The sequence below is a fragment of the Galleria mellonella genome, unplaced genomic scaffold, assembly GCF_026898425.1.
Source record: "Galleria mellonella isolate WM207_F2 unplaced genomic scaffold, CSIRO_AGI_GalMel_v1 utg23, whole genome shotgun sequence".
NCBI lineage: Eukaryota > Metazoa > Arthropoda > Insecta > Lepidoptera > Pyralidae > Galleria > Galleria mellonella.
This window is the reverse complement of record NW_026442045.1, coordinates 2290274-2315138: the sequence shown is the minus strand read 5'-3', so window position 1 is coordinate 2315138 and position 24865 is coordinate 2290274. Positions and strand designations below refer to the sequence as shown.

Here is a 24865-nt window from a genome sequence, read left to right as displayed (position 1 = left end):
CCTCGGGCGGTCGCAGGCTCCCGCGGCGTGCTCCCCGCGCAGCGGACGCACCTGACGGGACGGTGGCAATTAGTGGAAGCGTGGCCGTACGCCTGACAGCGGTGGCATTGAGCCATCCTGTTGGCGGACCGCCACGCCTCGATGGTTACGCCCGGCATTCTCAACAGCACCTTGGTGCTGTAGAGCCGGGCGAGGTCGTCCCTACTCATTCGCGTCAGCTGCGCGTGGAATAAGCATCCCGGGCGCCCTCGACGCGCCGGAATGGTCCTCACTAGGGACACTTGGAAGCCTAGGGCCCTCAAGCTGGCGGCCACAGCGTCCGGCGGAGTGTCGGCGGGTAGGCCTCTGATGGCCACCTTCACCGGCAGCTCCTCCGCCAGGCTGTAACAATACCAGCTGAGGGCCGGCTCGCTGTCTCCCAGCTGTGTAAGGTATCGTTGTACGGCACGGAATTCCGTTACGCTTTTTGCGATAAAGCGGATTCCCGTGCCGTACGGACGTGCGTTTGGGATGTGGCCCAGTATCTGTTCCAATTGACAGAAATGGTTCTGCCAATTGGGCAGACACTCGGCCACTATGGGTGGGTATGACTTACCCGTTTGGGACTCTTCGTCGACCGGTGCGGGCGCCGCCCCCACGCGCGGCGCGGCGCCGGAGGGCGCCGTAGTCGGCGCCGGTCGCGCCGCCGCGCCGGCGTACGTGCGACGCTGCTCCGGTCTCTGCGGAAGAGGTGGGTGTAGGGGGGGTTGGGGGATGGGGGCTGGGGTACCGGAGCGGATTCCCACATAGGACGTGTCGTCCATGTGGAACTCGGTCCGGTCCTCGAAGATAGGGGGGGGTGGGCAAATAGAGTAGCCTAGATACGTGTCGGCCGCGGGGGTCGGCCCCGCGACGCGGCACGCTCCGGCTGGGATTGGGAAGAGGTGGAGTGGGTATCCAGGGACGTGTCAATTATGGTTCCCGGCGCCGGCCCCACCGTGGCAGGACGGGAGCCGCCCACCAGCACGCGGAAACGGGGGGTGGGTACAATTTCTGGCTCCTCTGTGCCCACGGCGACGGGGACGGAGACGGGAACGGGACTGGGTGCGAGGCTGGGAAGAGAGGCGGGGGATGAGTCCTCGACGCAGGCTCTTTTGTCGTCGTGAGCCACTGATGACTCCGACGACGTATAAGAGGAAGAGGAAGGGGCAGCGCGTTTGGTGGCGGCCGTGGGGGGTCGGTCCGTGCTCGGCGAGTCGGGCGCCGGGGAGGGGGACGGGGACCGGGGAGTATCGCGCGGCGGTGTGCACTCAGGCACACGCCGCGGAATGCCCGATCTCCCGGCCGACCCCCCGGCGGTTGGCCCGCCGGAGCGGGGACCGAGCCCCAAGGCGGACGCGGGTAGAATTTCCGACTTGGAGGGATCTAACAGATCCCTCTTGATGATGGGTCTATCGGGGGCGCCGCGGTGGCGGCCCCGTTGGGGCATTGTTATTGCGTCTTGGACTGCGGAGATGGACGGGGGTGAATGGTTTAGGGGGGGGAAAAGGAAGGCTAGACGGGACGGAGGGCGTCGTGAGGCGACGAGGGGGAAGAAAAATCAGGATACTTACGGGGGAAAGGTGGTGGCTTGTCGAGGGACGGATGATTTCGCAAGAAATCACCGCCCTTGACTCGCGGCTCCCGGCTGCGGCTGGGGGTCGCCGGGCGAACCCGCAGGGTGGAGACGCGGTGCGTGGGCGCGCGGCGCGCGGCGAGGCCGGGTGGCGAGCGGAGCGGGGGCGCGACTGGCGAGACACCAATCGCACGCGTCGTCGCTCTCGCTCGCACACTGCTCTCTCTGTCGCGCACCGCACTCGCTCACGCTGTTGGGGACGCCGACGCCCGTCTAGTTGATCGCTCACTTCTCACTTTACACTGCTTCACTCCGCGTTGCACATGTAAATCAAGATAAAGAAGATGAGAGATTATTTATTTTTCAACAGGCTAAGTAACACACTACCCCAGTTCACTACGCCGTCACCTTAAGGAAATGGCGCTGTGATCGATCTTACTTGTTCACAGAATACCAAATGTAAATCACTCGCGGATGCACTAGTGAAATTCAAGTTTGTTTTAACAGAATGGCACTACTGTTAGGCCAACGTGACCAATTCTAAAAGAATTAACAACTATCCCTTATTTATTGCAGTATAGTCGCGGCATAGAATAATTAACCCCTTCCTTTTCCGTAAGTGTCATAAAAATTGACTAAGAGAATTTTATGGTCGAGGAAAATGCAGCAGCGTTCTCCTTAAAAACATCTCCAATATCTAATTGCGGTTACCAACCCGTCTGTCAAGCATGGCAACTACGTGCAAAACTCCCCATCATGTGATCCCCAACTCGTGATCATGGGCGGCGATTGTCACTTACCATCAGGTAAGCCGTATGCTCGTTTGTCCCTGTATTATAAAAAAATATTTTTTTAAATACATTTATATTATAATGTACACAGAAAACACACAGACCAATACAAATAGACATATTCATGAATACAAATTAATGTTGCGAAAATTGAACCCGCAATCAACAGAAAGTGCGGTAGTGTGTCAAACTTCTGTACCATCAAATTCGTGTATGTATGTGTCTGTGCGTGTGTGCGTGTGTCTAGCTAGGTACCTACTACCATCTTCTCACTTGGCTAAATGTAAACAGAATTTTTTATTATAAATCAATATTCTAAGCTTTTTTTTTTATCATATATTAAGCACAATGACTGATTATGTTATCTGTATACTATACCTACTTACCATTCAGAAGGCCCCTTTTTTAATTAAACAAGCAAAGTTGATGAAGCACGTATCAACGTACAACTTGTTTTGGTCGATTAGAAAAAGACATTAGTACCTATGTAGGAAGGTTACATTTTTTTAGGTTATTTAGAATCTTTGAAATAAATTTTAAGTATTTTTTTTAATTAGGTATGTAGGTACAGCAATTACAAATATTACGTAAGTATATTTATCAATTATTTTGTTTTCCTTGAATACTTTTCACAGTTTAATTTTATAATTTAATCTAAGTTATATAATTCTTGTAATAATCCTCGCGATAGAGCTCGTAAATATCATTCCCACCGTAATCAAAGCCTAAAGTGATACTCTGTAGCTGAACGATAACGATCTCTTTGATTAGATTTCGCGCCAACTTTATTACGTAGCTGGAGTGAATATTTTGGATGAAAGTCACATTATTTACTTAATACAAATTGTTTTATCTCGCAGGCGATGCTAAAATTCATATCGTTTGATTATGTATACGACATATCACTAATTCAGTCCGTCACAGTCGCATATCAGTTAAATTTTATCAAAAACTTTCAGTTAATCGCGAATTGAACGCCTTGTGGTAGGTATGCTATCAATGGATCCTTATCCAATCAGAACAATGTATGACGTGATGTAGCGAGCGTCCAATTGGTGTATTATAACGTGATATTCTATTTCTGTAGCAAGGGGTATGCGCGCGCCTATACCAACGTGTGTGTGTACAATACGCTAATATGCAAAAGTGTGCGTGTGTTGTCGAGGCGCGCGCACTGTTTACCGCGCGGTTCTGTGGCCGGCGAGCGTCGCATTCACGTGTTTGTCGTGCGAAATCGAGTTTTCCGGCGGCTGCCGTGCTGCATTAACGTCCCATGGTGATTTCCTTCCAGTTTATTGGTGCTAATTTGTGCCGGATAACGAAAACATTCGGGGGCCCTGCCGTTCTAGCGTACTTTTGGCGCGGCTCATAAAAATTATAGGTGTTTTCGGCGGATGCGATGAATAAATTCTGTAAATCGAGTCTGTGTGTCGAAAAGGTTTGTGAGAGCTATGTTTTGATCGGCCGGCGTGCGGTGGATGTGCCGGGTGTTGCGGACGCAGTCCGGCTTACGGTGCTCATTTTGATCTCTGTGAAACTGTGCAGGCTGTTTGTCTTGCGGGCCTTCGGACTCGAGGACAGTTTCGCCAAAAGCGCGAACAAGGACTTTTCGGAAATATTATTCTTCGTGCCTGTAATGTGCTAAGGTAAAATCTGTGAATCCTTGGCTTCCAGCTTGTGCTAACTGTGGTTACATCTTTTTCCTTCGCACTTTGTTGCTAAATGCCTGTTTTTCATAATATTCATAACTTTCATAATCAAATAACAAGTTACCAATAACCAAATTCTGAAATTAAAAGTACCCTTTTCTATTTTTAATCTTTACAAACTTTCATAATAAAAGCTTATAAGAATCTTGATCTGTCTACATTTTATTCTTTAATAATGTACCTAACCCATTAAACTTTACTTAACATAAAATTTACCTACATACGTAAATAAAATACAAGTAAATTATATACGAGTATTATAGACCCCTGTCAGTAACGACCGAACTAATAATGACAAATTTAAGATGGAATGTTTATAATAAAAAATATTAATTCGATTTATACAAAACAAAACCTAGTTTTAGAGAACTAGGTATTATTGGTTGGTATAAATATATTATAATACCTCTAGGTTTTGATTAATTCTAATTAGGTTTATCAATGAATTAATAAATGCTATCGACAATTTTCAATGCACTCGTCACCCTATTTAGTTAATATAGAGCAACGAGTACAAACGTGTATGGAATAGAGCTGCATGCATTGTGGATATTTAAAAAGATTTACTTAACTGACATTTGGTCTTTAGTCTGAAAATGAATAATGAATGAAAGATAAAAAATGTGTCTTAAAGTATTTTCAATATTATAATAAAACAAATCTGTTTAAAAACATTCAAAAACAAGCTTTTGTAGCTTGTAGACTTCATCAGACTCTAGGAGCCACACACACAGAGATAAAAATCAAAAGAGCTCAAACACGACGGATTCATCATGCGTAATTCACGAGTTCCTATAGCTATTTTCCATCTGCACCAGCTCGATGTTTCCATAATATTATAATATTTAGTCGCCGCCTCAAAGTGGTTGACAAGTAGATTGCAAAACTTAAATGGAAGATATATTAGTCTAACGTAGTCTAAGTCTTACGTAGTAGAGCAATAAAAAAGAAGTTAAAAATCACACCTATATTTCCATTAGACTGCATTTTCAATAAAAACAGTTTGGCGAAAATGATCAATAATAATAATCTATTGACATAACCAGGTTTGAATAATGAACACGAAATATTTACATAAAGAATTTTGTGCTACTCGCTTGAACAAGTACTACAGTAATTTTTATCATGAAGCAATAATGTGTGCATTATAGTACGTAAAGATAAGTAAGCCATTACGAACTTAGACAAGAGTCTTACCTACCTATTACCTTAGTACTCAAACATCAAAAGGAGAAATGTCACAGCTATTCTGGTTCGTTGTTGATAATCTCAAGATCTAAATCGTTCCAAAACTAAACTAGAAATATTTATTTAGGATAACCTTCGCGAGTTTATTGCTATAACAGGCAATAAAATTATTGCCTGTTATAGCAATAAACTCGCGATTCCCAAATATAAAAAAGGTTCGGTTTTTATACTCAACATTTGGTTTGTAAATAATTTCTATGGCCTGTTTACATCAATATGACACGTGCAATTCAAGGCCTTGGATTATACTTGTACCAAATTTTAAACTAAAGTTTAGGTTTAACATTGAGAGGAAAATTTACGAAATATTTGCTACAATTATTACAATTGTTTTCTTTACTATAGATCCTAATTATCTCAAAATCGACAAATTCCACTGATCGAAGTGCTTATTACATAATGTGTGTTGGTTTTAAACATATTAATTTCTGAAGAGCATACTTTTAATCGAGCGTTTTGAAATCAAATATACGAAATTTGTATCTATATAACATAATTAAATACTTTTACAAAAGTTAAGCCTCTTCTCCAGAAAAAAAAGATATTCAGCGTCCAATTTTAACTTAATAATGGAAATGTCCACAAGCTACAGAAATGTTATTCATCAGGAATCTCAAAGAGAGACGAACAAGTGATACCTATGTTGAATTTTCTAGAATATACTAAAGTTTATTCTGAATATACTAAAGAAATTAAGAATATATTGCAGAAAAAAATTAATTAGTTACCTACTCAAATGCGTGATTAATATTTTATACTTTGACCATTGAAAATCCTTGCAATCAGTAACTATCTGATTGTTCAATATTTTGATAAATATTAAGTAATTATCATTTTTTGATTAAATCTAACTGTCATTTGTAGCAGAAAGGATTGCTTGTTCAGTTTTTTTTTTAAAACAAAATTATCTACTTACGCGTTTGCATACTACTACTAGTTACTAGTTTGAAATACTTTTTGAGTGGTTTTTCAACAAAAAGTGGACTTAAATCCTCATGGCTTGTGTTTTCCTAAAAAAGAAATGAAAGTACCGTTCTCATAAACAAATATTTCCTAAGTTTGGAATCTGCATAACTTTATTATACTTGGGTGTGGGCGCGTGTGGTTGTTTAATAGACATATCATATTTATCACCACCTACTTTTCTGTACCAAAAAGTCGAAGGAAAATAACTTGCAAAACAGATGGAAGCTTAATAATATAGACTACTAGTTAAATCCCGCGGTTTTGCCCGCATCAGTCAGTACATTAAGAACCATATGTACTAAGTTAGGATATAATCTACCCCTGTACCATATTTCATTCCAATCAGTTCAGTATTTTTTTGCGTAAAAGAGTAAAAAAAAACAACTATCGTTACAAACTTTCGCATTTATAACATTCAAAATATGCAGCTAATAGACGCTTTGCTATTAAAAATGCATATGCATATTAATGATATAAAATTTGACATTTATCATCAAAGTAGTCATAGACTAAAGAAAATTTAAATTATTCTTTTAATTTTAATATAAGATGATTATAAACACATCTTCACAACCAATTAACGACCCACTAACGGTCACAGATTTCTCCATAAAAGAAGTATAGTGCTTTATTATATACATTTTTTTTTTCAAGTGTTTATTCTTTTTTTTTTTTATTATACTGACATTATTTTATTGTAGCATCTTACGTTAATATAGGGATGCAAATAAAAAGTAATATATTAAATCCTTATTCTGTCACCACGAGAAAATATCGAATAATTACATACAAGTGTAATCTTACAAGAGAAATTTCTTGAAACCATTTTTACCTCGAAATTTGGTATGCACATACAATATTGGATGCAGAAGGACATAGGCTTTTTATTCCTATTAATCAATATTGTTATCCCTTTACGCGTGGACGAAGCCGTGAGTAAAAGGTAGTTACCTCATTAAAGATTAAAAAAAACGTTGTTTTTCTTTCAACTTGTAGGATAAAAAACATTATATTGTGATATAAACATTAATGCCATTAAGAAAACTATTTATATCATATTATTATTATACACAGAAATGTTTGTGGTTACAAAATATTTAAATGAATCTGTACTACCGTATCGTACCACGGAATCGGACGTATATGAATGGATCTGCGCCTACGCTCGAATGAATGTCTTTTTTATAAACGATCGTCGGACGTAGCACAAAATTATAATTGTTTTAACAATGCACCAAATGTCCTCGGTCTTAATAGAGGTTACATTTAACAATAATAATATGGAGAGACTCAAACACGCATGACGCTGGCAATTTAAGGTAAATAAAAAGAAAGTATACAGTCAAATTTAAGTTGGTAGATTATCTTTGCTTATATTGTGAAGAAAGAGGTTCTGAATATTAATTAACTCATTATTTGTCACTATTTTAAGAAAAGTTTAAGAAAGGTTTGTTCCCATAAATGGAGGATTGCCGCGCTAGTAAGGCGGCTTAGGAGAGTATTTTATTTCATTGATTTAATGTTTTTTCTTCATTGATGTGTTTGGCATTGTTTTCCTATGACATCCTGATTATTTCTTTTGTTTTCAAGTGAAAGGCTCGCTCTGCTCTATTTGAAATTTCGAACTTATTTTTAATTTTCGAAGGAAAGAATCCTGCTTATTTCATTTAACCAGTTATCTACCTGTTCCAATCATTCAGCAATTAAAAATAATTAAAATATATAACAATACCATTCTGTGATAAAACAGCCTTTTAGCTTCTAATAATTGCCCATTCTTTTAATCTGAACAAAATGCATAAATACTATTACATAAATAAATATATAAAAAAGTAATACTCTATAGATCGTTAGGAATTTTTTACTTTGTACTAGCTGCTGTATTTTGTAGATAGTGAATAAACGTGAACATGTCGCATGGCTCATTAGGTAGTTACGAATATAAACAGGTGAAGTTTTATCATCAGACAACTCTGAGTTTAGCTTGTTTGAAGTTTATAGTGAAAGTGTGTTGTGGTCAAAGCTAGTTTTTTCTCTTTATTTGTAATTAATTTACCCGTTCCGGCACCATATTAAAATTCTTTCTAATTCCATAACTATTATTAAATTTTTGTCGTCACCTATAAATAATCTAATTTTCTAATGACTAATTATATAAAAAGTGGAAATAACAATAAAAAATGTAATAATGAATGCACAATTAAGTACACATGTATAAAGCTCACTTTAAAAATTGTGTAATATACAAATCGTCCACACATGTACGTTCAGAAACACACATACAGATACGTATAGGACTCTACAAGGCCTTCACACAACTGAATGGATGTTAATTAGTATATGCTTGTTTTAAACACTTCCACGTTTGTGTACGCCCGCACGTAATACATGTATAAACGTTACGTATACCAGTGTGTAATTGCCATAGATAATAAACCCTTAACATTTAACTGTCGCCGATTAGAGAATAAAGGAATAAAACAAATTAGACGAAAGAAATATTCTTCCATTTAACAATACCTCACTTAATATACTCATAATTGTAGTATATCCAATGTATAGGTACCCACACATTTATATAAACGTGTTTCGTGTGTTAGAGATTCATTTTATGGCCAGTGAAAATACAACGTTAGAGCAACTGTACACAGATTATTTTACCTTCGCACTACCATTTTCGATACAGACCTGTGTTAGTGTGAACGTGAGAATAATATGTTCAAACTTTTGTTATTTTTTATCAAAACTCCAGCACTTAATCACTTCCTACATACAGCTCAAAGGGCGGAAGTCATGCGTTTACAGAAATAATAAATTAACGCGTTTGGTGTTTCAAACGTTGTTTCTTCAATGTCCTTGACAGAAGGTCAATTGGACGTCTACATTTGGAAGGAACTCATTGCGACATGCATCATAACATTAACAAACCCGACTGTTTGTTGTATATTCGGTAATTTTCGAGTGCTTGTTGAACATTTGAAGTGGGTATCGAAGGACCAATAATCGCGCCCACGCACTGATTTGCGTTTGACGCTTACAATGCGAAAACGAACGGCTATTGAAATTCTTCTTTGCTTTAAGAACTGCCTCAAGCTATTTTTTTTTTTTGCCATTGACTGGTCTTGACTATTATGTTATATTCGATAATTAAATAATTAGAATTATTACTTTTAGAAGACATATTTATTATAATATTTTATAATTGACGTATTTTATAACTAATGTAATATCAAATCACATTTTTTGATGGTAGACTAAAGATTAATTAGATTAGTTAATTAATAAATGGACATTCAATTTCATCAATGTGATAGTAAAGTTGTCACCCGTCAAAGTGGCCATAGTGACCGTTTCAGATTCTTTTATAGACAAATATAAATTTCCTTTTACAACTTAATAGCAAAGTATCAAGCTTTCAGACTCATATATACTTATATGATTGACAATAATTACTATTACTAGTAATTTTTTTTAATTTTACATATGATGTAAATTTTTTTTATTGGGTGAAAATGGACTGGTAACCCCGCCTGCGCTAACGGGATACGCTAGCAGTGTACCAGTGAAGGGTGATCGATGAGAATGAAAACAGGCCAGTTAGTCCATCATAATCATTTCATCAGGAATTAACCATGATAGTTTCTAGGGGAAACCACGAGGAGTTCGACCTGGTTGGGTATATTGCTAGCAATGGGATTTTTAGTCTCCATTACTAACAATCCCTTTCCCCCTCATGATGTACATTTATCAGGCTTTCCTTAACACGTATAATCTGTACAATGATAAGGTATATTACTAACATTCGACATAATCTAATGATTATTGATTTTATAAGGTTTACATAACTTATAGTTATTATATGGATTAAATTGAGTAAGTAATTTTTAAATATTATTTTGTATTCACATATACTTGTGTTATATTGGTGTTTTAGTGTCCAACAACAGATCTGATGTTGGATTCGGAAGATCGCCATATGATTTCCGTTGTTGCTAAAGTTGTCACAGCAAGCTTCAATTGTCTTGGTGACTAGTAGGTAGTTAGCTGACAGATTGTAATCAAGGCACGGAATCTGAAAGTAATGTTATTAAGATAGTATCTTCACTTGATTAATAAAAAAGGATATTTCATAATTTAATTAATATTAACTAATAGACAGCTAAAATATCCATGATAAAATAATATTCATAAATCTAAATAAATTTTGTATAAGAAATAGTTTTGTATGGAATGTTTAAAAATATTTTCTATTTTGGACATATATTTCATGATTATATATATATATATATATATATATATATATATATATATATATATATATATATATATATATATATATATAATATCAATATTTATAGTTTTACAAAAAATATTATTCAATTTTCGCTTCTTATATCCATTTCATTACACGCTGCACATTAATGACTATATATTAAAAACGCCATATTCATTGATATAGGTATATGTATCTAACCATATAGAGAGAAGTAAACTGACTCTCGGATAATGTTGTTTGCAAGCGTCTCAAAGCTAATATTTGTCCAGAAACGGGTCAGGCAAAGACGCCTGAGCGGCCATTTGCAAGTGCAAATTTTCCGAGATAAAAATAATCTAGGGGAGTTAATTAAGATTAAGTGATAGAGATACGACCAATAAAGTAGTTTCGGGCTGTGAATTAAATGCGCCATAACAAAGTTTACGTTATGGTATAATAACGATATAATTTAATTTATTATAAAATATTCTATAGTTATATTCATAATATATCACTATAAACTAACTTGAGGCTTGAATAAAACTAAGAATAGTCTAATCGATGTGGGTATGAATAATAAAAAGAGACCGATATTTTAAGTCCATGCGTATTTCGTCACACGTCAGGATTATTGATGTGCTGTGTAATAATAATATAATTCAATTATTCATAATAATATCAATAAAATCGTTATACAACATGATGCTAAAGCTTACAATAATCTAATCAATCAAGAGTTTAATAATGGTAGCAGCTTTGCGTTTTCAGTTCATGCGTATTTCGTCACGCATGAGGATTAGCTCCGCAAGTCTGTATTGCAATACGCATTATATTGTATATATGTTATTTCAGGTCCCTTGTATTAGCTAATTACTCATGTATGATATTTTGTTTTTGTATAGTATGGTAGTTATTCCTCTCTGGCTATTTTTATATTAAAGCTTGCAGTTTTGCCATATGTGTTCCAGTGTAATAAATTTGTTAATTTCAATTTGTGATAATCAATAATATTTAAATGTCCCTTCAATTTTTATATGTTTAACGAATTTTATCAACAGCGCCTTTTATTTTATTTTTTCTTTTATATAATTTTCCTATCATCATTATGCAAGGTTCATGTATTTACTACACATAATCTTATCTATATTATCGCGAGTAGTATAAGTACGTTTAGTATGTCAATAAAATTAATATTCTCATGCTTTATACTTGATACGGATATTAGGAATACTCTTCGTTACATATCGTAGAAAAGTTGACAACTAAAAAGTTAATAATATATTGCCTAGTGTATAATTCTTGTTTCGCCATCTATATAAAATATCCATAACTACTGAGAACCAGATACCTCGAAACTTTAGCGTAGAGATGAATGATATGTTAAGTAAAACAGATAGACTACCAAAAGATATATTTTACCGAAATTTTAGATACTAATAATACTAGAAATTAAATAAAATAGTATTACCAAGTATTAATGTATAAAATATATAAAGAATGAACACATAAGACGGTATATAAGAATTGGATTGAATGGAATTGATATATAATACACATTGAATGACTGTAGAAAATTGAATGACTTGTAATTGCGGTCAAGTATGTATCTCATGAATGAACAAAATGACCGCTGCAAAATTGCTTCAATAATAATAAATCTAGAAAGGAATATTTTTGATATAAAGTTATAATATTAACAATATTAACTACATTGTTAATATGGTACTTGTTGGTATTATTTTTGCCAATTTCGAAATTATCTATTTATCAAATAGACAATGTCGCACTTTTTCTTTCTTAACATTGTATGATTTAAAAACAAATTTGCTACAAAATGTGCATGCACTATACAATATGCAAAGAATATGGTAAAAATAAAAAAAAAATTACAGCACGAGTGATTTCACGAGCATAACTAGTCTAGATTACTTTAAAATCAATAAGCAATTAAGGGGACTGAATTATTTTTAGAATTGTAGGTGAAATGGAACTTCCATCCAGATGGTCGCTATTTTTTTTTTATTATGAAGTTGATTTTAAATAGCGTGTCTTGAACTTATTACTGAATATTCTTATAATATTAAATGTCTATCAAGAAACGATCGATATATTTTTGACATATTTTAGAATCAACCTAGATGCGATTGCGTCAAAGTCATTCCGCTGAAATGAAAATACATTTAAATATAATAACACAGTATAAGTATGTGCGAATAGTCTATTCTATGTAAGAAAGGTCAAAAAGATCTTTACCGAATGAACCGTTTATGTATCCATTAGCTTGAGTAATATGAAAGATAAGCGCCGTGTCGCTATACCAATACGAACGGACGGTTCTATACGATTTGTATAATAGCACACAAGGTTGATGGATTGCAGACTTACATTGTACAATAAGGAGTCTACATTCCTAGTGTGACCTGTGACCTCATTACTTGTGACAGCGTGTCAACCGCAAAATTCTACGGACTCCAGACTCGAGAAGATTCAATCGTACAATATTCAAGAATAAACAATGAATGATACTAGAATGCATGCAAATAAAGTCGCAGATATAACTAGCTAGTTAGTTATAATATAGAGAAACTTTTAAAAAACTTTCACTACTTCACTTCATATCTTTATTTAGACTTATTTATTAAGACACAGGATAAAAAGGAAAACATTAACATTTTTTTTAAAGTGTTCTTCCAATGAATCTAAATATTTTTTATAAAAAATCATAGATAATAAAACAGCAAACAAATTATAAATCTCCATAATGTACGGTGTGTCTAGCTGTAAACTCAGTACGGGTAGAAAAATTAAAGGATACTAATGATTTCTTTTTCACGTTGTATAAAAAAAAGAAAACTAAACATTATTTATATTTTGACAATTTTATCAAAATTTTAATTAAATATTTAGTGATTTAAAACATTAATATTCACATAAAAGCATTTTGCCTAGTAAAATAACTATAATTGTGTTTGACCTCCTATAAACCTGAAGTTTAATGTAGCAACTAATTGCATTGTGACCCTGCAGGCCAGTTTTGAGTTTGCTAAAATCAAGAACAAGCAATTTCATCATACGCCAAGGCCGGGAACTTGTGGGTTGCACTTATACACTATGTAAGTGGGTCGATTGATAGTGCAAGTGATAAAAACTCTCTGTACAACATCGTTAATTCTGTAATTATCGCGCCGTCCGCACATCAAACAAGCCGCGGTGCCACAACAAATTTGTCTAGCACGCTAACAAGGTGATTTTTTGTCTGTTTAGAGTTTAACTATTATTTATGGCTACTTATAAATATAGTGTACATGAATATTCTTCTAAACTGATGGAAACCAAAAACAAGTGGTAGAAAAGTGAGCAAGCATCTAAAAAATGGTTTTGGCATTTATAGATTACATGGTGGTTTAACGTAGAAAATATAAACTATTACTTACATATAAAATAATATTTAATATAATTATGTAATTTTAATGTTTATTTTTCCTTTCTGATCTTAGACTACGTATACTAGAAGAATTTCATCTAAGAAATAAGTATACACAGGCATATTATTTACATCTATAATTGCATTACATTGTAATTTTTTTATATAATAAAATTTAATTATAAAAAAACAAACAAACATATTATGCATACATACCTAAAGATATACGTTTCTGTTTTATATGAGATGATTTAAAAGAATTAGGTAAGTTAAGTTGCTTCCAATGTAGACATGAACTTGAGAGCCGGATGTTAGAAACGTGTAAAATTCTGATGGCTGTTGGACTTTTTGCAGTCACCTCCGGCTATAGGCAAATGAGACGCCTTAAGACGAATACAGAACAACATATAATGTTGCGTGATTTTAATAATAGGTAATGACTCACATGCTATGAAGCTGGTCGTTGTTCAAAACTTGTGTATGTAAAGTTCTCCAATAACGGGTTATGATAACAGTATCGATTGACCGGACGACTTGTAATACATCGTAAGCAAGCACTCCTAAGTGATAAGGCGGTGTTTTTCTACTATAGGTCTTATATAGTATGTAAGTAGTATATACCTGTTGGTTGGCTTCGAACCTGCAATATATTTGCATTAGACAAATAAGTATGTAAATGGGGTCGGCTTAAAAGCACCATTTCTTATCTCTATTTTTTAATATGTGTTTTATTAACCTACATGATTTTAAATGTTGTTAATGTGAAAATTAGTTTCGTTACGTTTAGGGGCCTTAATATTTCAACCAATCTTCATGAAATTTGGTATGCACGTACTATTTTTTTTTATACAACTTAGAATGGCAAACAAGCTGACGGTCCACTTGATGGAAAGTGATAACCGTCGCCTATAGACATGAGCAGTACCATAGACATAACAGAGTATACTGTTTCGCCCATGATACCCCCCATGCGTTGCCATTCCTAAGGACTCAGGTGTTATTTCTCTGTACCCAGTAAATTCACGCCATATTCCATCCTTCAAACCGAAACAAAGCCATGCAAACACAACTGCTTCACGGTTGAGACACGAATGGGACTGAGGTACCCAAGCAATCGACTTTTGTACAAAGCAGGTGCTATTTATCCCGGTCAATCAACATATTCCGGTTACACGGTCGATCAAAATATAATTTTTATACAATTTAAATAACTTGACACTTAATTTACTATTTATTTTTCCTTCCAACTTTGACTTAAATTTACAAATTTCTAAATATAAAATAATTTTATACTTACTAATCAATATAATCTGTAAGATATTCATATCAAATAAATCTAAAATTTATATTATAAGTACTACCTTTTTACAATTTATTAATATGATTGACTCTTAGTGTACATCTTAATTCTTAAGCTTACATATAATATAAAATAATTTTATAAATACAATATAATTATTAAGTTAATTAAAAAGATGTATACCTATATTTTAAAACGTGATGACTATTAGGTATACAGGTGTGGCTGATCACGCATTGATATGCTAAAAAAATAACGTGTCATCTGTGGAATGATTTTGATATACAACATTTAATTTATCTTTTCAGTCTTTATTCGTATGAAGGTCATTTAAACCACGCTTTAGTCTTGAAAGTAGGCTTTTAGGGAGTGTTACAGCAGATTTACAATGTCATTCATTTTTACTAAATTTTAATTGTAACTAGCTATAATACATATATATGCGGTTTGTACATGCTACTTATGATACTGCGTGTTATTTCAGGATATTTAATAACTTATTTCTTCTGTTTGTTCATAATAAATTGTGAAATTATCAAATTCAATGCTGTTTGGTATTCTCTATCAATTAATTGTTGACTGTACCTGAAATCGATCCAGGAGTATTGGTGGCAAAATAATAAACTATGACGTACTGCTCATTACTGTACGTTATACTATACGTTACTAAAATAATTATGTAAAACTTCTTAAGGCTTCGCGCGTGTATACTTTTTCAGTAGGATTTTTTAACATTTCTTTTTTTTTTATACAAACCTTGTTCTGACAATTACAAACACAACAAAAAAGAAAGTGCAGCCTTTAGTGATTCGCTTACATATATACGTTTTTGTCGTACGTCTCGATTTTAGTAATATAGATAGAAATGAACGAGAAAATCTGTTTACGTTTTGAGGTTAAAGTGTCTTATGAGTTAATTTAAAATATTACAGTCTATCTGTGTACTAAATTTTATTTAAATCCATTTAAACGACATATGGTAACAAACATTGAAACATAACAAACTATTAGTAGCATAACATTTTATACTAAGGATAGTAGGAGTTTAATAATACACGTATTAAACAGATACATATGATTTTATATTTTTTGCATATATATTTAACGATTAATTTTGCATACAATTCTATGACTAATAATAGATGCTACAATGTTTTGCCGTTGATGTTCAAAATATAGCTACATGATCATACATTTATGGCACGATAATTACAACTCATTTTCTTCAGTTAAACATTTACAATTGTAAAGGGTATAATATAAAGTGGGAGTTCACGTGGACAACATGTTTACTTCTTTAGACAACATAAATATATATATATACTTATTATGTAAATTGTTTTAAATACCGATTGCCAATTATAGTAAGAAGAATGATGGTGTTTCGAAATATTATTTCTTGAATATTTTACACTAGATATAGCATGCGGCTTTGTTCGCGTATCTTAAGAACAGATAATTTCAATTTTCACTAGTCGAACGCTCTCTTTAAAGAATGCAGTTTCAATATCAACCCGTACACACATACATAAAATAAATAAATCTATTTGGACCAATTTTTTTTTCGACCTAATAAACAACAATAGTTATAATTTATAGCCGGCATATGACGTTCATTCCTAAGGGAATAAATGGTAAAATTATAAAAAAAAAACTATTCCATTTGCAATGTCATAACAGACAAGTCCAATTTCATTAGCCGGACGGGCGTTTGATCCGTTAATTCGGCACGACACGCTATTTACCAACCTAATTACTACTGTTGTTAATTATTTTTTATTTATGCCTCATTTTATATCACACAAGACTAGGTATTTATGGTCGATGTATTTAGTCCACGTAGATATTTACTTGCTTCATCATAATCTTCTCATCACTTTAACTCATCCAATACAACCGAATATGACCGGAGCTAGTCTTAGCCTATTTAGTTCATTTAGGCAGAATTTTAATGACACTAACAAAATGGTTATAGTTCAACCAAAATTAAGGATTTCCTATTCAGTCAAAACTACCAACACTATGTTATTTTCTAACTCGTGGCGTCCCCTTATGGCCGTACTGCATATGATTTACAATTATGAAAATTCTTAATATCCCTATATCGTATCCAGTGTTTGATTCTTTACCATTCTTAATAAATAACATTTGACACCTTTAATAAGTATAAAGATCAGTAAATACGAAGGAAATATCTTACAAAATGGTACGAGTGCGCGCGGGATAGACGAAGCCTTTGGACTTCTTTAGTCGTCACTAGTCTTCAATATTATTGCTCTTTAATTTTGCCACTTAGGCAATTACCCGGCTTGCCCTCTCTCTAAATTATCCCTGTTATACTGGTTGTTTCAGTAACTAACAAATACTCGTACTTATTACACAGGTTCCACAGTGTTCGCAGATAATTCGATTAAAGTAAGAACAAGTTTACATAAAGCATACAGCGATATGTTAGTTGTTTTTATTGCACTAAATTAAAGACTAAATTACATACCTCCAAAAACATTAACTGGGTTAAATATATTACGTCACGTAAGATCAGTTATATTAATTTTATAATAATGGTAATGGTAATAGTTTCACTTACAATTTCGAAACTAATTGATGTATGATATTTTTATAATAACCAAACAATTGTTTTTTTGTTTCAGGTAATTTCACAAATGAAATACTCTTGTATTTAATGGCGTAGGAAGCTGTAAGTTTGTTTTTATACAACTTAGAATGGCAAACAAGCTGACGGTCCACTGATGGAAAGTGGTAACCGTCGCCTATAGACATGAGCGGTACTATGGACTTAACAGAGTATACTGTTTCGCCCATGATACCCCCATGCGTTGCCATTCCTGAGGACTCAGGTGTTATTCCTCTGTACCCAGTAAATTCACGCCATATCCCACCCTTCAAACCGAAACACAGCCATGCAAAGACAACTGCTTCACGGTTGAAACACAAATGGGACAGAGGAACCCAAGCAATCGACTTTTGTACAAAGTCTCCCTCTAGGTAGGTCCTACTAATATTAGGTATTAACTAATAATTACAACGATAAGATTGTCAACTCGCTTAAAGTCTGTAAGGTTCAGTTTAGTATAAAACTGTAAGAAAGTAATGCTAATTGAATATTAGAATAAACCCATATGTTGGAAACATTACTGTAATCCATTATGGGGTAAATCAAAGGCATTTTCCCATTGTTACCGTTGATAAATACCTCTGAGAATATTATATATAATACTCAGTAAAATAATGGCGCGACATATTTTGTATAGGGGATTTTTTTTATAACGTCCAAACCAATTGACGTTTTACTGTAGTACATTACTATTTTAAAAATGTTAACAACATATTGATATTAAGAGTATTATAAACTGTAAAGATTGACAAAATTCTTATAAATAAAATCTTTTTTATAATTTCATATATTCAGTGAGATTTTCTTTCGCTTTTCGATTTCTTTCTATTTAAGTAAAATGTCATGAATAATTAATAGATTCTACGCTTTTTACTCTTGTTTATATTGTTTCTTTCCTTTAGTTGGTTACTTAGAAAGAAAATGTTTGGTAAAAAAAAAAAAAAACAATTTATTTTATTTTAATTGTAAATATAAATTAATAATCGACTTTACATTCAGTAGTATATACACAGCTATTAATGTTATCGTTTTAAATGAATTCAGAATTAATTTTACTTTTAATTTATATTTAACTGTTCGTTCTTTTATTTCAATTATTTATAGTGAAAGTGGGTGCGAAACGTGAAAGTTCACGAAATCGATTATAGTCGTGTTAGTATCGAACTAATGTGATAGTTTTCAAATGGATTATTTATTAATGAGAATCTACCATAAACAAGTAACCGCGATAGAAGTTGCCAATATCGGGACGGGGGCCGGAAAGCTACTGTCATAATAATAAAACAAAAATAACGGGCCTTGAGCCATTATTTCATTTTAATGTGGATATCGGGTGTGGACGTTTGTTGTGACACCCACATACGCACATGGTTTACTGTCAAAATCTGTTAGCGAGTAAACATTTTCGCTTTTTCTGCTACACAAAGAAACGAAATACGTAGGTAGGTGTGAATGAGAAAATCAGCTTAATAAAATTCCGTCTCTTTCAAACTTTGCATTAAGTAACAACCTAACTTAACCTTAGCGGAGATTTTGTAAAGGAATTCCTTATAAACCATAGGTGACTTTTCAGAAGGAATTTCCTAAAGTTTCTACAGGATATAAACAAGAGATTTTCCACAAATAACAACTAGCAATTATTAAAAAATAAATATTTACAATATATATCAACACTCAATATTAGATTAGGACCGTTGCAATAATTGGTTTAGTTAATGTGTTTCCTTATTCGCCTTACGGTTTATTATCAGGCTTGGTATTCGAAGCTCGGCTTAATAGAGGATGAAGAATGAATTTTTAACACAAGTTCTACACAAATAAAATAGAGATTTGGAAATGTACATGGTTTTGCACATAGTTTATACTATTATAAACAAAAATACTAGCTACGGCAGAGATATCATTAATGAGATACCGACCCTGAACTATTCCTCTTCAAAAAGATCGGTATCTATGTGATGTTTATACAACTAATTCAATGAAAAGGCCAACAATAATGCCAACAGACGGAAATTTTGTATATTTAGAAATTAATATCAAAATCTTGTAAAAGAACACCTTTTACTAGAAAGCTGCGTTATGAAATGAGGTTTTTGCTGCTTTATAAATAGATACACTTTACGTTTTCACAAACAAAATAACAAACGGATTCAATTATTAGATTTTCATCATTAAAAGTAAAATCGACAAAAATAAATGTTTATATTTATTTATACATAAAAATTGGGCGTAAGTAGTATTGCCAAAATACATTGAAGGTCGAAAAGTGCAACTTTCTTCACTATTATCGACTACTTTATCTGGGCAATGTGCCATAATGTTGAGGCAATACGAGTATAGACTAACAATACCATATAGTTCCTGTCATGTAAAATTGATATATATAATCAAATTTAATCCACTGTTTTTATATGATGATAATGATCCTGAGATAAAAATCATAGAAGTAATTGCTAATAGAAATTTGTAGATCACGTCCTATTGTATTCTGTCTTCGTCTTATTATCATTCTATTTTATATTCTATTATAAACATCATCTTCTTAGTCATTTCTGCTGTGAAGTAACAATGCGTGCGTAGTTATAAAATCATTTTGTTGTTATTATTTATAAATAAATGAAAAAAGTTTCTTTTGTGAAAATTCAAAACGTAATATATTTTCTAAATATTCAATCTTAAATTATGTTCCACAAAAAATCTATTTTAATTGTGGCAGAATCAGTTTTGAATTTTGTATTTTTGAAAAACAGAATTTTGTATAACTAAACTATTGAACCGATTTTAATAAAATTTCTATGGTACCAATCTAAAAGTATATCCTTTTAGATAAAAAAAAGAATTATTCAAATTACAACTGACGGAGTTATGAGAAAACATGAAAAAATACTACCCAATTGAAAATCTTCTTCAGAAGTTGGTTGAAAAATTCAATAGATATTATCATATGGTTATCCTATTCTATGCCGGGACCATACAGCAATAAAAAGATATGTGTTTGTGTAAAATTAGCTATCTTCAATGTGTAAATGTATTTTTTCTCCATGTTTAGTTCATTTTTCCAAAACATTAAATAGATATGTCATGAAGTGCCAGGTAGGCTGGGTGGTCTAAATTTTGGCAGTAGTCCAATGAGCTTAAGGTGTGATTGATATTGGATGTGGACGGTACAGTTAATTAGTCAACTGAAAGAATTAGTCTCTGCCACCTGGAACAAGTAATGAAAATTAGAAACATGAGATATATACGAGGTGTCATATAAATATATAAGTAGTAGATAGATTAATATGTGTAGGGTAGCTTACGCAATTTTGATGGCATATATATATCCCAAATAATATTATTAGGTTATTAAAGCTATGCTACTTATGATATTATTAAAAATATGAATGTGTAAGTTTGTAAAGATGTTTAAATATTTGTGTAAAATTGATTAACGTAAACAGCTTATTTGACTAAATCAATTTTAGTAAAATTTTGTACGTCGATATTCAATATCCTAAATTATTACACAGTACACATTTTATCTTTAGTTTACATTTTATTAGAAAATTTAATAAAAAAAAAATACATTCATAAATACAAAAGAATAGAAGACATGACGATTTTTAAAGAGCATAGTAAAAGGTAAAATAGAGGGCAAAAGAGGAAGGGAAAACAGAAGAATAACTACATGGGACAGATAAAGAAAACACAAGGTGTTATGTCATATAGGGAGGTCAAAGATATGGCATGGGATATCTGATGCCTAGATGGAGTAAAATGCATAAAATAGTTGCACAAACAAGAGAAAACTTTTAAATAAAAAGAAAAGAAAATTAGATAAATTATAGTCACTACTTACTATTTTGCCTTTGTAGGACCTATATAGACATCCTTTTCATTTTGTATAAAGAAAAAAATAATTTTTAAAGCAAAATAAACTAAAAGTATCTATAGTTAATTATTCCATACTAAACAAAATATTTAAATAATGTTGGATGGAAAATATTATTTTGTTTAACAGATCAGCGTGTTTTAATATCTAAAGTTGAACTTTGGTAAATGTATAAGATGTTATCTTTTTTACCAATACTTAATATACGAATATATACAAAATGAGTAGGTAATATGTCATTTTAAAGTATTTATAGCTACAAATAAATTTAAAAAATATTATTATTTGTTTAAATTAAAAGCTTCTGCATTTGACTAAACGTTTTGTCATTAAATTTATTCTTTATTGCTCAATTAGTATAAATAGATGTTTAATAGTCTCAAAGCTCTCGTTAAATAATCCTCTGGCTGTATACATAGACGGTGCCAAGGGAAAGATAAAACCTGTCAATGGTTTGGCACAGTAATGTATGACGAAATAAAAGCGGATATCCGTTAAGTGGCGAACATAGGATAGACAATGAATAATGTTTTGCCGTGTCCCATGAAAAACCGGCAAGCTGCCAATGAAAATAGGTCGATATGTGTGCGGTTTTATAGCGATTTTTATTCAATATCTCGGTCATACAAAATACGGTTGTTTAAATTATGTAAGCATTATGTAGATACTTATACATTTATCAAAATTTATCTATCAAAAAGACGTTACCCGCCTGGCAACAGTATCTCCTTAACACAAATTATTTTTTAAGAAGATTTCATTTTAAAATATAGTTCTTTTAAATATGAATAAATAAAAATATATTTTAATAGTAATCATAAATGTTTGAAATATAATTTTCATTAAAGTCACAATCTCGGTGTTGACATCTCCAGCACTGTAGAGTTCCGGAATTATCTAGAAGAAGCCCTTAAGTCTAAGGCGAGACTTTGCTTCCCTTTGTGTGTGTGTACTCCTGTTCAATAGCTTATATAACAGATTATATTCTGAGGAATTGTTCGAAATAATGCCCACAGCCACCTTTTATCATCACATCGCTTACCATCGACAGGGAAGTCATCCTCACACGCTAGATCCTAAATAGTCACGTAGTATAAGATGTGTAAGGTGGTTACAGAGGAATTTTCTTTCGCGAACGCTTAGGCTGTGGAATGAGCTCTTTGCCAAAGTGTTCCCTAGAGATTACAGTATAGAGTTCTCCAAAAACGGTGTATTAAGATTTCTATACCCTGTTAACCAAAGTGTTGCAGGCGTCTATAGGTTATAATAACGGTTTATCATCAGACGGGCCGTATGCTTTTTGCCACTTTTGTGGTGTATAAAAAAATGTTTAATTACAATCAGTAGCAATCCATTCTCTATCAAATATATAAGAGTACGTTCAGTTTTTTTTCAATTATTGGCTTTCTCCACTTAGAATTGACCATGGATGTCCCCTCTTCTCTTCAATAGTTTAATCGATATAGGAATTATATATGTCTGTATTAGGATGAGGAACTATCAAAGGATCTACCAACCAACACCAAAATAATATTTGTTGAATAAAATAGGGTTTCTACGCGTCAATTTAATTGCCTTGTTAACAATATAATTTACCTACTTATTTTCAAGCAATCCATTAGTTTTAATAGAATTTGTTTCCCTTAGATAATATAATAGTCACGCGGGCGTTTTGCCAGGCACGAAAACTACAAATAAATGTAAATTATTGCTGCAAACATTCTGACATCTTTTCTATTTATTCCTCTATCGAATTAATTCTTTTACGATTTTTATATATTTTGCAACATTTTTTATTCAAAAATAACGCAGTCACCCTTGACATAATAATTATATTTGTATCAAATAAAATAATTAATTACTCATATACTGTCATTACTACATATTTTTCTTGTTATGACAACATGTAAGAATAAAATGTATTCGCATTTATGGCATGACATGTAGCACCTATAATGGAAAACATGTCTTGCAAATAATTAAGCTTTGTACCTGCTGTCATAAATTAAAATTTAATTAACTGTACTATTATAAATTGTATTTAGAAATAATAATAACCTGTTTTAAATGAGAAAAGATAAAGAACATCAAACATTAAAAAATAGGATATAGACTTTTTTGTAGTCAGTTAAAAACTCTACCAATAGAGATGTGTATTTATCTATGAATACTCTATCGACACACTGAATGCTTAGCAAATGATTGGAATGTTTAACAGTAACAACAAAATTTATTGATACTCATGATTGTTGGTACTCATCAAAATTTTGAATTCATGAATATTGAATATAAAAACACTTCTTTATAAATTGTTATTTTAATTTTATTGACTTGACCGGTTTCGCCCTTAACCTTAAGTAGGCGAAGATTTGTTTAATTAATTCGATTTAATTTTATGTAATTAATGATGTAAATGAGTTAAATTAATAAAAGTATTATATATATACTATATATTAAATGTTGTATTTAGAAGTTTAAAAGTATTTTACAATTATCGTTACTATGTATTTATTTTCAACTTCAGTATGTCCTTTCGAATGCTCAGTAGGTATTCATCGTTAAACCATAAATTAAATATAAATCGTCAGCAAACTGCTAAGAAATCTAATACATGCTGTATATGGAAGATTGTTTAAGTTTCTGATCTCGAATTTATGTGCTGCTTAGAAAAAAATAGCTTATGTTTCTTATAACATAGGAATGCTTTGTTTGTACATTTTTTAATAAACTTAGTTTGCACTTTTGGTACGCTATATCTTTAAATATGTAGATTTTAATGATTATTTTCAATCCACACAAATGATTCCCAACGTGTTGTCAAGAATGAAGCAGATAGATATGTTCAACTATATCTGATGCTTTTAAGAGCTTTTTGCTAAAAGCTCTTTTATTGTGTGTTTACTCACTAAATTGATCGAAGCTCAACGCGGCCACAGTCATGCGTAGTTATGAAAAATCTTTATATGGATATGAAAAATGTTAGGCACATTTACTATATACATTTTTACAATATAACGGTTTGTTTATTTATTTATAGAAGTATTATACGCCTAGACAATATAAAGGGTG

The 24865-nt window shown here is 33.2% G+C and overlaps 2 protein-coding genes across 2 annotated transcripts in view; one reads left to right on the top strand and one right to left on the bottom strand.

Moving 5' to 3' along the window:
* Window positions 1-856: 856 nt before the first annotated feature.
* LOC128200651 (uncharacterized protein DKFZp434B061-like) lies at window positions 857-1468 on the bottom strand. Its single transcript, XM_052894745.1, has one exon. It carries the CDS (start codon window positions 1466-1468, stop codon window positions 857-859), a length of 612 nt encoding a protein of 203 aa, XP_052750705.1.
* A 2084-nt stretch (window positions 1469-3552) lies between these two features.
* Window positions 3553-24865, top strand: part of LOC113512960 (protein c-Fos) — a 58300-nt gene continuing 36987 nt past the window's right edge. The window contains exon 1 of the mRNA XM_026896933.3: window positions 3553-4031. The gene's annotated coding sequence lies outside the window, so the exon portion shown is untranslated. The remainder of the gene's footprint in view (window positions 4032-24865) is intronic.